Source organism: Chlorocebus sabaeus, chromosome 25 (assembly GCF_047675955.1).
Source record: "Chlorocebus sabaeus isolate Y175 chromosome 25, mChlSab1.0.hap1, whole genome shotgun sequence".
In the NCBI taxonomy this organism is placed as follows: domain Eukaryota; kingdom Metazoa; phylum Chordata; class Mammalia; order Primates; family Cercopithecidae; genus Chlorocebus; species Chlorocebus sabaeus.
In genome coordinates this window covers 69,446,618-69,459,148 of record NC_132928.1, presented here as the reverse complement: position 1 = coordinate 69,459,148, position 12,531 = coordinate 69,446,618, and the positions used below count along the sequence as shown (strand labels likewise).

Here is a 12,531-nt window from a genome sequence, read left to right as displayed (position 1 = left end):
GAATTTTTTAAAACCCTCAAATTTCATTACCTTTAAATTAGGTTGAAACGGGGCGCAAGAGATTGGATTAACACCACGGTAATACTTACTTTGTTCTTAACCATTTCAGGGCTTCTTGAAATAGAGACTGTATGGTGTAATGGAAAAAGCCTTGGAATCTGAGAGCCTGATTCCTGGATTCAGTCCCAGTTCTGCGTGACCTTGGACAAGTTACTTTACTTCTCTGAATTTCCGTTTCCTCCTCTGCAAAATGAGGATAGCAAGAGCCACCTTGCAACCCTTACTGGAGCGCGCCCCGCACACCCCGCGCCTGCCTGGAGGAAGAGCAGCCATGATTACGCCGCCGCCGCTCCGCTACCCGCTTGCGGCTGGCGCCCTCCTCCAGCAGGTGTAGGCGCTGCCGCGCTGCCCCACGCCTTTCCGCCGCTCGCGGGCCTGCGCTTCGGCGTCCCCGAGGAGGCCGCTGCAGGCTGAGGTAGCGCACCGGCCTCTCGCGTCCCAGTCCCGCCCTGGGCGGAGGCAGTGCGGGCGACCCAGCTCCGAGGCCGAGGCCCGGCCCCACCGAGTGCGGAGGAGCGCAGGCGGCCCCCGCCCCTCGGCCCTCCCCCCCGGCCCTCCCTCCGCCCCCTCCGCCCTTGCGCGCCGCCCGCCCGGGTCGCCGCGGGGCCGTGGTGTACGTGCAGAGCGCGCAGAGCGAGTGGCGCCCGCATGCCCTGCGCTCCTCCACAGCCTGGGCCGGGCCGCCGGGGAGGCTGAGGCGGCGGCGGCGGCCGAGGGGGCCGGTCTTGCGCTCCCCAGGCCCGCGCGCTTGAGTCCAGGTTGCCATTCGCCGCACGGGCCGCGTTCTCTCAGCCCTTGGCAGCTATGAGGCGCTGAGGCGGCCGCCGGCGCTGCGCCGGAGACTAGGACTCGGAAGCGGCCGGGCCGAGGGCGCGGGGTACCGGCCTCCCTGAGGCGAGGGTAGCGGGTACATGGCGCAGTAACGGCCCCTATCTCTCTCCCCGCTCCCCAGCCTCGGGCGAGGCCGTCCGGCCGCCACCCCTCTTGCTCGGCCGCCGCCGCCGCCGCCGCCGCTGCCGCCGCCGCCGCCGCCGCCATGGCCAATGACAGCGGCGGGCCCGGCGGGCCGAGCCCGAGCGAGCGAGACCGGCAGTACTGCGAGCTGTGCGGGAAGATGGAGAACCTGCTGCGCTGCAGCCGCTGCCGCAGCTCCTTCTACTGCTGCAAGGAGCACCAGCGTCAGGACTGGAAGAAGCACAAGCTCGTGTGCCAGGGCAGCGAGGGCGCCCTCGGCCCCGGAGTGGGCCCGCACCAGCACTCCGGCCCCGCGCCGCCGGCTGCAGCGCCGCCGCCCAGGGCCGGGGCCCGGGAGCCCAGGAAGGCAGCGGCGCGCCGGGACAACGCCTCCGGGGACGCGGCCAAGGCAAAAGCAAAGGCCAAGCCCCCGGCCGACCCCGCGGCGGCCGCGTCGCCGTCTCGCGCGGCCCCGGGCGCCCAGGGCTCGGCGGTGGCTGCCGAGGCCGAGCCCGGGAAGGAGGAGCCGCCGGCCCGCTCATCGCTGTTCCAGGAGAAGGCGAACCTGTACCCCCCGAGCAACACGCCCGGGGATGCGCTGAGCCCCAGCGGCGGCCTGCGGCCCAACGGGCAGACGAAGCCCCTGCCGGCGCTGAAGCTGGCGCTCGAGTACATCGTGCCGTGCATGAACAAGCACGGCATCTGTGTGGTGGACGACTTCCTCGGCAAGGAGACCGGACAGCAGATCGGCGACGAGGTGCGCGCCCTGCACGACACCGGGAAGTTCACGGACGGGCAGCTGGTCAGCCAGAAGAGCGACTCGTCCAAGGACATCCGAGGCGATAAGATCACCTGGATCGAGGGCAAGGAGCCCGGCTGCGAAACCATTGGGCTGCTCATGAGCAGCATGGACGACCTGATCCGCCACTGTAACGGGAAGCTGGGCAGCTACAAAATCAATGGCCGGACGAAAGTAAGTGTGTGCTGCGGGTTTGTGCTGGACAGACCCTTCTCGGCGGGCAGCCCCTGCCTGCGACTGTAACCGCCTAGGCTGAGAAGCAGCATTCCTCTGTATAGAAGGGACTCGTTGTGTAGCACCCCGTAAGGAAGACGGACAGAATTTGTAGTAGCTGTTTATCTAGTTAGCCCCTTTGTGTCCACTGTTTTCCACTTACTGCCCGTTCACAAACTTCTCCGGCTGATTGCATGGTTTTCTGGCTCAATGTAGGCTCTTTAACTTTGCTATTTTCTTTCTTCCATTTCACTGTTGGTCACAATTCAAACCTTAGTGGCGTTTTAGCCACCCAGTGAGGGGGTGTTAGAGTACCACCCATACCGAGTCCTGGTTCTGCATCTGCCTTGTGTTTGCATACGCTCTTAAATTTCCTATGGTGTCTGAACCACTCATCACATTTTGATTGAGAGTCAAACGCTATGTGCAGTGAAGAGTTTGCCGGCTGACCACAAAAAGGTAAATTTAAAATAAGCATTTAGTCGAAAGACTGTCTATATTCAGGAAGAGCTTGGCTACTCCCCTCCCCCTCTTCTAGCTCTTATCCCTCACCCTGTTCCTACTGTTTTGAAACCCTTTACAAAAAGGGGAAAGAAGTATTTCCGTTTTCAGACTTCTCCGTGTAGGTAGGCTACATTTTTAGCATAAGTTTCCTTTATTTGCTTTGTTAATGTAATCCTTCTGTTGAAAACTGTTTTGTAACTTCCTGGGAAAACAAAAACAAAAACAAAAACAACCACAACATGGAATTGGAGCAGGAGGCTCCTTTTATCCTCCCAATTTGGTGAGTTTTTGTTTTCTCTTTACCGTTGCGGTTTTTCCTCCACAGATTCTTCACTTCCTACCTAGTCTATTCCTAGCTCTTTCCTCCCTCATGATAAACAGTAGACTCTTTCCTCCTTAATACTCTCTTGCAGCTCTTTTTCATTTTACTTCTCAGATCTTGATCTTTTCTGTGTATATAGCTGCTCCCAGGCCACCCTCCTTCACCATCAGTCTCTGTCTGATTTTGTGAGTTTTGAGAGATTGACCTGGGAGAGCATCACAGTTGCATGTTTGTACACACACGCTGACTCTAACCAGTGGTTCTTTTTTATGTGTGCGTCAGATCATTTACTTTGACAGTCATTACATGTGATTCTCAGGCTGCCCGAAAGGCTGAACATAGGCTGGGAGAAAGTTACAAACATGAAAATGTGGGGGAAAATACAATGTGGAGTCTAATTTACGTATTGCCACTTCATTGCTGGGTGAAGGCACAAGTCTTGATTTCTTGTAGTCTTAAAAAGGAACAGTTGAATAATATTAAACTGGAAGGGAAAGGGGGATCTGATGAAATCTTAGCCTTGGTGTTTCACTAGATTTTCGTTGATATTTTTAAGAAAGAACGTTGTCATGGATCACATCTGAACATAAAGTCCCGAGCTCCAGAGCAGGAAAGAAATTAGTTTGAGAGAATAGGGCTATGGAGACTGACCAAAGTATATCGTTGGGACATAAGCTTAAATTGGATTCTTGAAGAAGATGTTGTCCCAAATCTTTCTTGATCTGCTTTCCTTAGTTAATTTAGTTTTCCAAGTTAAGCTGAGACCTCTTTTCTCTTTTGTCTTCCTGCTTTCACCTGTCCTTAGGGAAAGGACAGCAGACAGCCTGGCTCTTACAGCAAATGCTTCCCATAGGATGCTGTTAGAAATAGCTACCTCCTTCCTCAAGAGTTCCAGTTGTTGGGGTTTTAAGTCACCTAACTGTACATATTAGCAGGTAATAAGGGACGGGATGAAGGAGGGATGACCTTTAAACTCTTTGGATTAGATCTTCTGCTTATATTAATTTTAGGAACACAACTTCAGGATCTATAAATGATATTCTGGAATTCCTTTCATTATACTTCTTGGCCTAAAGAGGTTTTGGTAATCGTGTTTGAACGTGTAATTTAAGTATTCCTAAAAAAACAAGGGTGTTTGCTTTGTGGAAATGAGAAGGCAGTCAGAATAACCACCCACCATATATTGAGCAACCGCAGTGTGTTAGGCATCAGATTAGGGTCAATAGAGATACATTCAGAGTAATTTTTTTTTTTTTTTGAGACAGGGTCTCCTTTTGTCGCCCAAGCTGGAGTACAAGGTGTATAAGCATGGCCCGCTGCAGCTTCCACCTCCTAGGCTCAAGCTATCCTGCCACCTCAGCTTCGGAGTAGCTGGTACTGTAGGCACACACCACCATGCTTGGCCACATGAGAAAAAAAAAAAAGGTTTTTTGTAGAGTCAGAGTCTTGCTAATCATTTGATCTGGAACTCCTGGGCTCAGGTGATCCTCCTGCCTTGTCCTCCCAAAGTACTGTGGTTACAGACTTGAGCCACCTCACCTGGCCACAGTAATCTTAATTCTATGAAGCGAGTCGTGTTACTCCTAATTTACATTTGAGGGATTTTCAGCTCAGACTTGGCTAAGGTCTACCACTTACCATAACCCTAGCTGGTGTTCAAACTTAAGTCATTCAGATATCAAACCCATGCTCTTTTTTAGCTACACTGGTTACAGGTAGAACATTAAATGAGATGTAGATTACTTGGCACCCTGCTGGAACTGCAGTTTGATACATATATTTTGTTGAAAGTGGGTGAATAGCACTAGCTTTATATGTGAGTAATCATACTCTATGGTTGGGCTGTGTAAAACTTAGGTGAGTGTACAATGTTTATTTCAGATAGCGGCTTAAAAGCCACTTTTGTATTTATCCACCTGAATTATGCGCCTGTCAGTATAACTGTTAAGAGATGTCAGAATATGGTTTTTTTATGTGATTGCAGAAGGAGATTTCTGAATTTTATCCTTCATAACATTATAGTGCTTTTAAAAGTTATATGCAGCAAATGTGTAGTGTTTTTCTCATTTCAGCTTTCACAGCAGTAGGCAGGTGGTTGTATCTTTTTTTATAGATTAGAAAAGTGGGATTCAGGAAAGTTCACTTGTTGGAAATTCTGCAGCATATTAGGACTTAAATTCAGGTTTTCTGACTAAGAATCCGATGTTCTTTTTATTTACATCATCTATATTGCATGCTCTTTATGTCAGGGCGTGGTAATCAGATGATACATGATTGTCTGTGGCCCATTCAGCGTAGGCTTTGTTTTCCCCTGAATTTCTACTTCAAACATTCTTATCTGGCCACTGTTTATGCAGCTACTTTAAAAAAGGAACCATAAGGGAAAAATGAAGTAATACAGGAGAAAAACAGAAATGTAATTGTAGCCACTGATGTAACCAAGCTCCTGTTTCCACTTTCTCTGGTCTTTCGGATTTTCCCCTTTTTGCTGTCACCCTGCCCTTTGATCCTGTATCCTTGCTTATGCTTGTTTTCATCAAGAAGACTCTCGATATCCAGTGGAAAGAAACCATAGTCTGCTGTTTTGTGAAGAGTAGTGTGCCTTGACTTGGGGGTACAGGAGTAAGAGGAGTGCAGAGGAGTGAGGATCATGGGAAAATGTTGAACTTTTCTGTTGGAGTTTCTTAGCCACTCTGAAGGAAAACATTTTCCTGTTAAAATAGAAATACTAGTATCATATACATAACATTTTTGGAATTTAATCCAAAACTTCATCTGTTCCATTGAAACATACATAAAGAAAAGGAGTAATAAAATAGGTTGGGACCAATAAGCAGCAGATTATGTTACTAAGATTTTTCACTGTTACTGTAGTTAGTCAGCTCTGGCTTGTTATGGCTTTTAAGAGCAAAGAACAGGATGAGAAAAATGCTGCTGTTTTATTATCACTAACAGAGATGTGGTGACAATCCTCTTAGATGTTAAAACAAAACTGACCCAGGAAGAGAGCCCTCATCAGTACCAGACCATGCTGGCATCCAGATCTCAAGACTTTCAGCTTCTAGAACTGTGAGAAAATAAACATGTTATTTAAACCCAAATACATAACTAAACCTTTATCTACTTCTGCCATTCTCTTTATACGCTTGGGATCCAGGATACACAAATTGAAGTTACTTGTTTAATGATTTTATAACTGTGTCAGAATTTAAGTTAAAAGTGAGTTATTCGGTATGTAGAAAGGCTGAAAATAGTATAACTGCAGTAATTCTGCCAGCTATAAGGGACATGTGGACTGAGAGGGTAGTCTTAATAGATTGTGATCAACTATGTGCGAAAACATTTTGTACAGTGAGTTGATGTGTAGTTTACATGTAAACTACTTTAGTTCTAAAGGAATTTTATTTTACGTTAAAAGATTTTTTTAGGCTGGGCTTAGTGACTCACCCCTAAAATCGCAGCATTTTGAGGGGCTGAGGCAGGAGGATCGCTTGAGCCCAGGAGTTCAAGACCAGCTTGGGCAAATGGTGAGACCTTGTCTCTAAAAAAATTAAAAAATTAACCAGGCATGGTGGTGTGAGCTCGTGGTCTCAGGTGGGAGGATTGCTTGAGCTCAGGTGACAGAACAAAACCCTGTCTCAAAAAAAAAAAAAATTTTTTTTTTTTTGTATGTATGTAGCTCTTACCTACTACCTAATAATCTGCAAAAATGCCCACAGAGCCTTAATTACGTGGAGGAGGAGGGGGATAATAGAGATCATTTTAGCTTTGAAAGATAATGGATTCTGGGCCAGATGTGATAACTCACGCCTGTAATTCCCAATACTCTGGGAGGCTGAGGCAGGAAGATAGCTTGAGTTCAGGAATTCAAGACCAGCCTGGGCAACATGGCAAGACCTCATCTCTACTTAAAAAAAAAAAAAAATTATTAAGAAAGAAAGGGGTCGGGTGCGGTGGCTCACACCTGTTACCCCAGCACTTTGGGAGGCCGAGGCAGGCGGATCATGAGGTGGAGAGATCAACACCATCCTGGCCAACCAACATGGTGAAATCCTGTTTCTACTAAAAATACAAAAATAAGCTGGGTGTAGTGTTGCAAGCTTGTAGTCCCAGCTACTTGGGAGGCTGAGGTAGGAGAACCGCTTGAACCCGTGAGGCAGAGGTTGCAGTGAGCCGAGATTGTGTCACTGCACTCTAGCCCGGGCGACAGAGTGAGACTCCGTCTCAAAAAAAAAAAAAAAAAGGAAAGACAGATAATGCATTTGGTTCTGCCATTAGATCTGGGTTGGATCCCGGGTCTGCTATGGTTTCTGTGTCCTTAGTCCAGTTTCTTAATCTCTTGAGTCCTCAGTTGCTCTGTTTATAAAATGGTGTTCAGTGATACCTGTCTTTTTAGCTTCTCAGGCTTGTTGTGAGGTGAACATATAATGCTTCATGTAAAGCAGCTTTTAGATTGTAAAGCGCTGTGCAGAACTGTTCTTAACTATTCTTCCATTTTAAAAATTTGCTGTCTTTCTGATTCTTTCTTTTAAAAGTTCTGTGCTTTCCCTGTCTCATTCCCCTCCCATAAACTGGAGAAAAAAGGTCTTAGAATGATCACCCATTTTTTTACCTAACCACTTTTCCTGCATTCACACATTTTTTTTAAAAAAGAGAAGAAATAACATATTTTTTTAAAAAGAAAAAAGTCCCAGAGAGATTAACTTGTTCAGAGTCATAGAGCTGGTGACAAAATCAACAGACCTTTGATTCAGTTCATTCATATCTGTAACTTTATGCTGTATCTCATATAACAATGACATATTTCTACTTAGCTAATTTTGGCATATTTTATGCCTTTTTTTTTTAAAGGACAGGGTCTAACTTGCACAGGCTGGAGTGCAGTGGCACAATTATGGCTCACTGCAGCCTCAAGCTCCTGGGCTCAAGCAGTCCTCCCACTTGAGTCTCCATAGTAGCTGGGACTACAGGCATGTGCCAACACACCCGGATAATTTCTTAACTTTTTTTGTAGAGATGGGGTCTCGTTATGTTGTCCAGGCTGTTCTAGAACTGTTGGCGTCAAATGATCCTCCTGCCTTGGTCTCCCAAAGTGCTGGCTCTTGCCTGTAATCTTAGCACTTTGGGAGGCCAGGGTGGGCAGATTTGCTTGAGCCCAGGAGTTCCAGACCAGGGGGCAACATGGTGAAACCCATCTCGAAAAACAGTACAAAAATTAATCAGGCATGGTGGCACATGAGTGTAGTCCCAGCTTCTTGAGGGGCTGAGGTGGGAAGACCACTTGAGCCTGGGAGGTAGAGGTTGCATTGAACTGTGATTGCACCACTGCACTTCATCCAGCCTGGGTAACAGCAAGACCCTGTCTCAAAAAAAAAAAAAAACAAAAAAAACACAAAAAACACAGTGCTGGGATTACAGTATGAGCCATCGCACGGGGCCTCTGCCATTTTTGAGAATATACTTGAACATTTGAGACTTTCTTCTCCCTTTTACTTCTCTCATTCTACATGTTGGCTTATCTGACATTCTAGTTTAAATTTTTCTCTTACCTGATTTCCTTAAATGCTCTTTATCCATCTCTTTCCTCTGATACTATTTAAAGCCGTTTGCCCTGAAGTAGGCCTACCCTCTCTTGTTTCTTTAGTAGGAGCTGTCTTCCTACTCTGTGTTTCTGATTTGCAGTTAACTCCTGTTTTCCTTTCCCTTTTTTTCCCCATCAGGCTTGAAATCTATCTTTGTTGTTCTTCCATGTTTTCTGAAGCCTGTGCCTTTCTGGTATGCCATTGGATTGATGTTATCAGCTTAGTTGTTTTTGTTTAATTTTTCACTTTAGGCCTTTAAAGCTACCCCAACTATTTCAGTCTCCCTTTCATTCTAGCACATTCTTGGGCAGTTTCTGTTTGTTAGATTTTACTTCTGTGCTTACATTCCACCTTCTTTTCCACTATGCCCTCGTTTCCACACTTGGAACATTGTCTGTGACTACATGATGGCATTCAGATAATTTACTAAGCCCATTTTCAGAGCTTGTCTTTGCCTTTTATTTCAGCTAAAACTCTTCCAAAAAAAATTGATATAGATGGTTAACCAAAATCTTCTCTTACAACAGTTTATTTCATGCCTTATATCCTAGTCAAAACTCAACTTTTTGGCCACCTTTGTACTTCATAATCACATTTTTCCATAACCAATTCACAGTTAGTTTTATTTCTGAAGAGCTTGGACAGTATCTGTAGACTTGAGATCACCATAAAGTTTTCATGAGTTTGGAATTCTCATTTTTCTTATGCAGTGTCCCAGGTCCCAGTTCTTTACCAAAGCAAAATATGTGTACTCTTTATCCTTTGTTGTATTCTCTGAGTCCTGTTTTGATAATATTTTCACTCATTTGTTCAACAGATGTTGAGTACCCTCCACATACAGGCCCTGTTCTAGGAGCTAGGGTGTCCTGAAAAACAACAAAAAGCACCCTTTCTCATGGACCTTATCTTCTAGTTGGAGGAAGTGAGGGGTGGGGAGGGACAGTCAGTAAACAGATGTCCAAGTAATACATGGTATGTTAGGTGGTAAATATTAAGATGGCGAATAAGTGAGATAAGGACAGAGTGACTAGGGAGTACTCTTTTAGATTGATAAAATAAGGTAACATTTAAATAGTGACTTGAATGAAGTAGGAAATTAGTTATGTCGATATGTGGAAGAGGAACATTCCGAGGAATGGTATTAAATAGCAAATACAGAGGCACTAACTTGAAATGTGTTTGGTATATTCAGAAAACAGCAAGCAGAGCACTTTGGGAGGTCGAGGTGGACGGATCACTTGAGGTCAGGAGTTCGAGACCAGCCTGGCCAACATGGCGAAACCCCATCTCTACTAAAAATACAAAAATTAGCCAGGCGTGATGGCGTGTGCCTGTAGTCCCAGCTACTCTGGAGGCTGAGGCAGGAGAATTACTTGAACCGAGGAGGTGGAGGTGCAGTGAGCCAAGATCATGCCACCACACTCTAACCTGGGCAGCAGAGTGAGACTCTGTCTCAAAAAAGCAAAACAAAACAGAAAACAGCAAGGAAACCACTGTGGTTATAGTGGAAGGAGTAAAGGATATGGGATTGATATGGTGGGATAGGAAATGAGATCAGTTTGTGTAGGGTTTTACCTTGCAAGCCATGGCAAGGATGCTGGATTTTATTGTGGGTGATATGGGAGAATTGTTTTAAAAAGATATCTGTGGCTGTTGTGTAGCAGTAGATGTGGGGTGGAAGGATGGAATCAGGAATACTAGTTAGGAAATGCTTGTAGTAGTCTGGGCACTGGATGATAGGGGCTTAAATTAGAGTAATAGCTATGGAGGTGGTGAGCATTTGTTGAATTCTGGATATATTTTGAAAGTAGAATCAGATGAGATTTGCTGATATATTAGTATGAAAGAAAGGAAGACTCATGAATGACTTAAAGAGTTTTGACTTGAGCGACTGGAAGGAAATTATTGTTTTATTCTGGCCTAACTTTTCTGCTGTTCTTCTCTTGCCCCCACTTTTTCAGTGTTGCCATTTATGATAGCTTGCTGACACTTGTTTCCCAGCCAAGCAACAGGAAAAAAGTTATATGCTCTAGATTTTCACATTCCTTCAAATTGACTGTGCTAGCTAGTACTACTGTTGACCTTCTAGAGAAGAAAGCCCCATCCTTTCTTCTCTAGAGGTTTTATGGTTTCTTTGTGCAGTATGCTCTTATCAGCTCTACCACTGGAACTGCCTACAGGAATTATTGCAGGAAACTTTGCAACACTTTTAGTGTTGTCTGTAAGTATGTCTGTGCTTCCTTGCATGAACCACTCATTCGAGATGGCTTGTAGATCCACCTAAAAATAAATATACAAAGTTTGAACTTTAGGAAACGTTAGAGAAAATTGGATGGTTCAGCATAAGGCAAACATAGATTTAGATTCAATGTCAAAATGAAGTCAGAAATAAAACATCTTCATTTAAACCTACTGTTGAAAATAAAACTGTTACAGAAAATTGGGAAGAATGGAATGACCATAAAATATCAAAAATAGTTCCATTGACTTATCAGTACATGACTGTGTGATACACATGACTGTATGATAGCTTCCTAAGGTAGTAAAGAGGAAGAAAGTTACTGATAGCTTAGGGACTGTATTGGATGATCTGTGAAGATATCAGTGATGTTTGAGCCTTTCATCCCCTTGATGTGGAGCCTGGCACTGGAATTGCAAATAAAAGTACCAAATATAAAATAATACTGATACTATTAAAATTAGAATATACTATCCAGGACTTTTTTTTTTTTTTTTTTTTTTTTTGGAGATGGAGTCTCACTCTGTCACCCAGGCTGGAGTGCAATGGCATGGTCTTGGTTCACTGCAGCCTCTGCCTCCCGGGTTGAAGTGATTCTCCTCCCTCTGCCTTCTGAGTAGCTGGGACTACAGGCGCCCACCACCACACCTGGCTAATTTTTTTGTATTTTTAATAGAGACAGGGTTTCACTCTGGTGGCCAAGCTGGTCTCGAACTCCTGACCTCGTGATCCTCCCGTCTTGGCCTCCCAAAGTGCTGGGATTACAGGCATGAGCCACCATGCCCAGCCTACTATCCAGGACTTGTAAGCATAGGAAGCCCTGCTTTTGATTCTAAAGTGAGAGAGGATTACAAAAGTATGGGTAAACATTAGATTGTCGGATATGAAATAATTTTTAAAAATTAAAACCAGAAATGTGAAACATGAACTCCAGAACCCAGGAACCTGTAGCCTCATCTCAATTCAATTTAAGGCTAATTTTTATGTAATAACACCTTGATAGGAAATGTGAAATCTAAGAAGTAAATTGAAAAGGACTAATCATGAGTTTGGGGAATTAAAAGATTGACCATTGTATTTGTCTGTTTTCATACTGCTATAAAGACCTGAGACTGGGTAATTTATAAAGAAAGGAGGTTTAATTGACTTACAGTTCCACATGGCTGAGGAGGCCTCAGGAAACTTACAATCATGATGTAAGGGGGAAGTAAGGTACATCTAACATGGTAGCAGGAGAGAGAGCGAAGGAGGAAGTGCCACACTTTAAACCATCAAATCTCATGAGAACTCACCATCACAAGGACGGCATGGGGGAAACTGCCTCCATGATCCAGTTACCTCCCACCACACCCCTCCCTCGACATGGGATTACAATTGAACATGAGATTTGGATGGGGACATAGAGCCAAACCACATCATTCTGCCCCTGCCCCTCCCAAATCTCATGTTCTCCCATTTCAAAACAGTCATGCTTTCCCAGCAGTCACCCAAAGTCTTGACTCATTCCAGCATTAACTCAAAAGTCCAAGTCCAAAGTATCATCTGAGACAAGGCAAATAAGTCTCTTCTGCCTATAAGCCTGTAAAATCACAAGCAAATTATTTACTTCCAAGATATGATGGGACTACAGGCATTGGGTAAATGCTTCCATTCCAAAAGGGAGAAACTGGCCAAAACCAAGGGGCTATAGGCCCCCATGCAAGTCTGAAATCCAGCAGGGCAGCCATTAAAGTTCCAAAATCATCTGTGAATCCATGTCTCACATCCAGGGCACACTGATGCAAGAGATGGGCTTCCAAGGCCTTGGGCAGCTCTGCCCTGTGGCTTTGCAGGATACAGCTCCTACAGCTTTTTTCAC

General features: G+C 45.3%; 1 protein-coding gene across 2 annotated transcripts in view; it reads left to right on the top strand.

Annotated features, from left to right (window-relative positions):
* Positions 1 to 688: 688 nt before the first annotated feature.
* The window catches only part of EGLN1 (egl-9 family hypoxia inducible factor 1), a 60,693-nt gene continuing 48,850 nt past the window's right edge, over positions 689 to 12,531 (top strand). For both annotated transcript variants that reach the window (XM_007989797.3, XM_007989796.3), the window contains exon 1: positions 689 to 1,987. In XM_007989797.3, the coding sequence (XP_007987988.2) occupies positions 1,097 to 1,987 (891 nt within the window). In that variant the 5' untranslated portion in view covers positions 689 to 1,096. The remainder of the gene's footprint in view (positions 1,988 to 12,531) is intronic.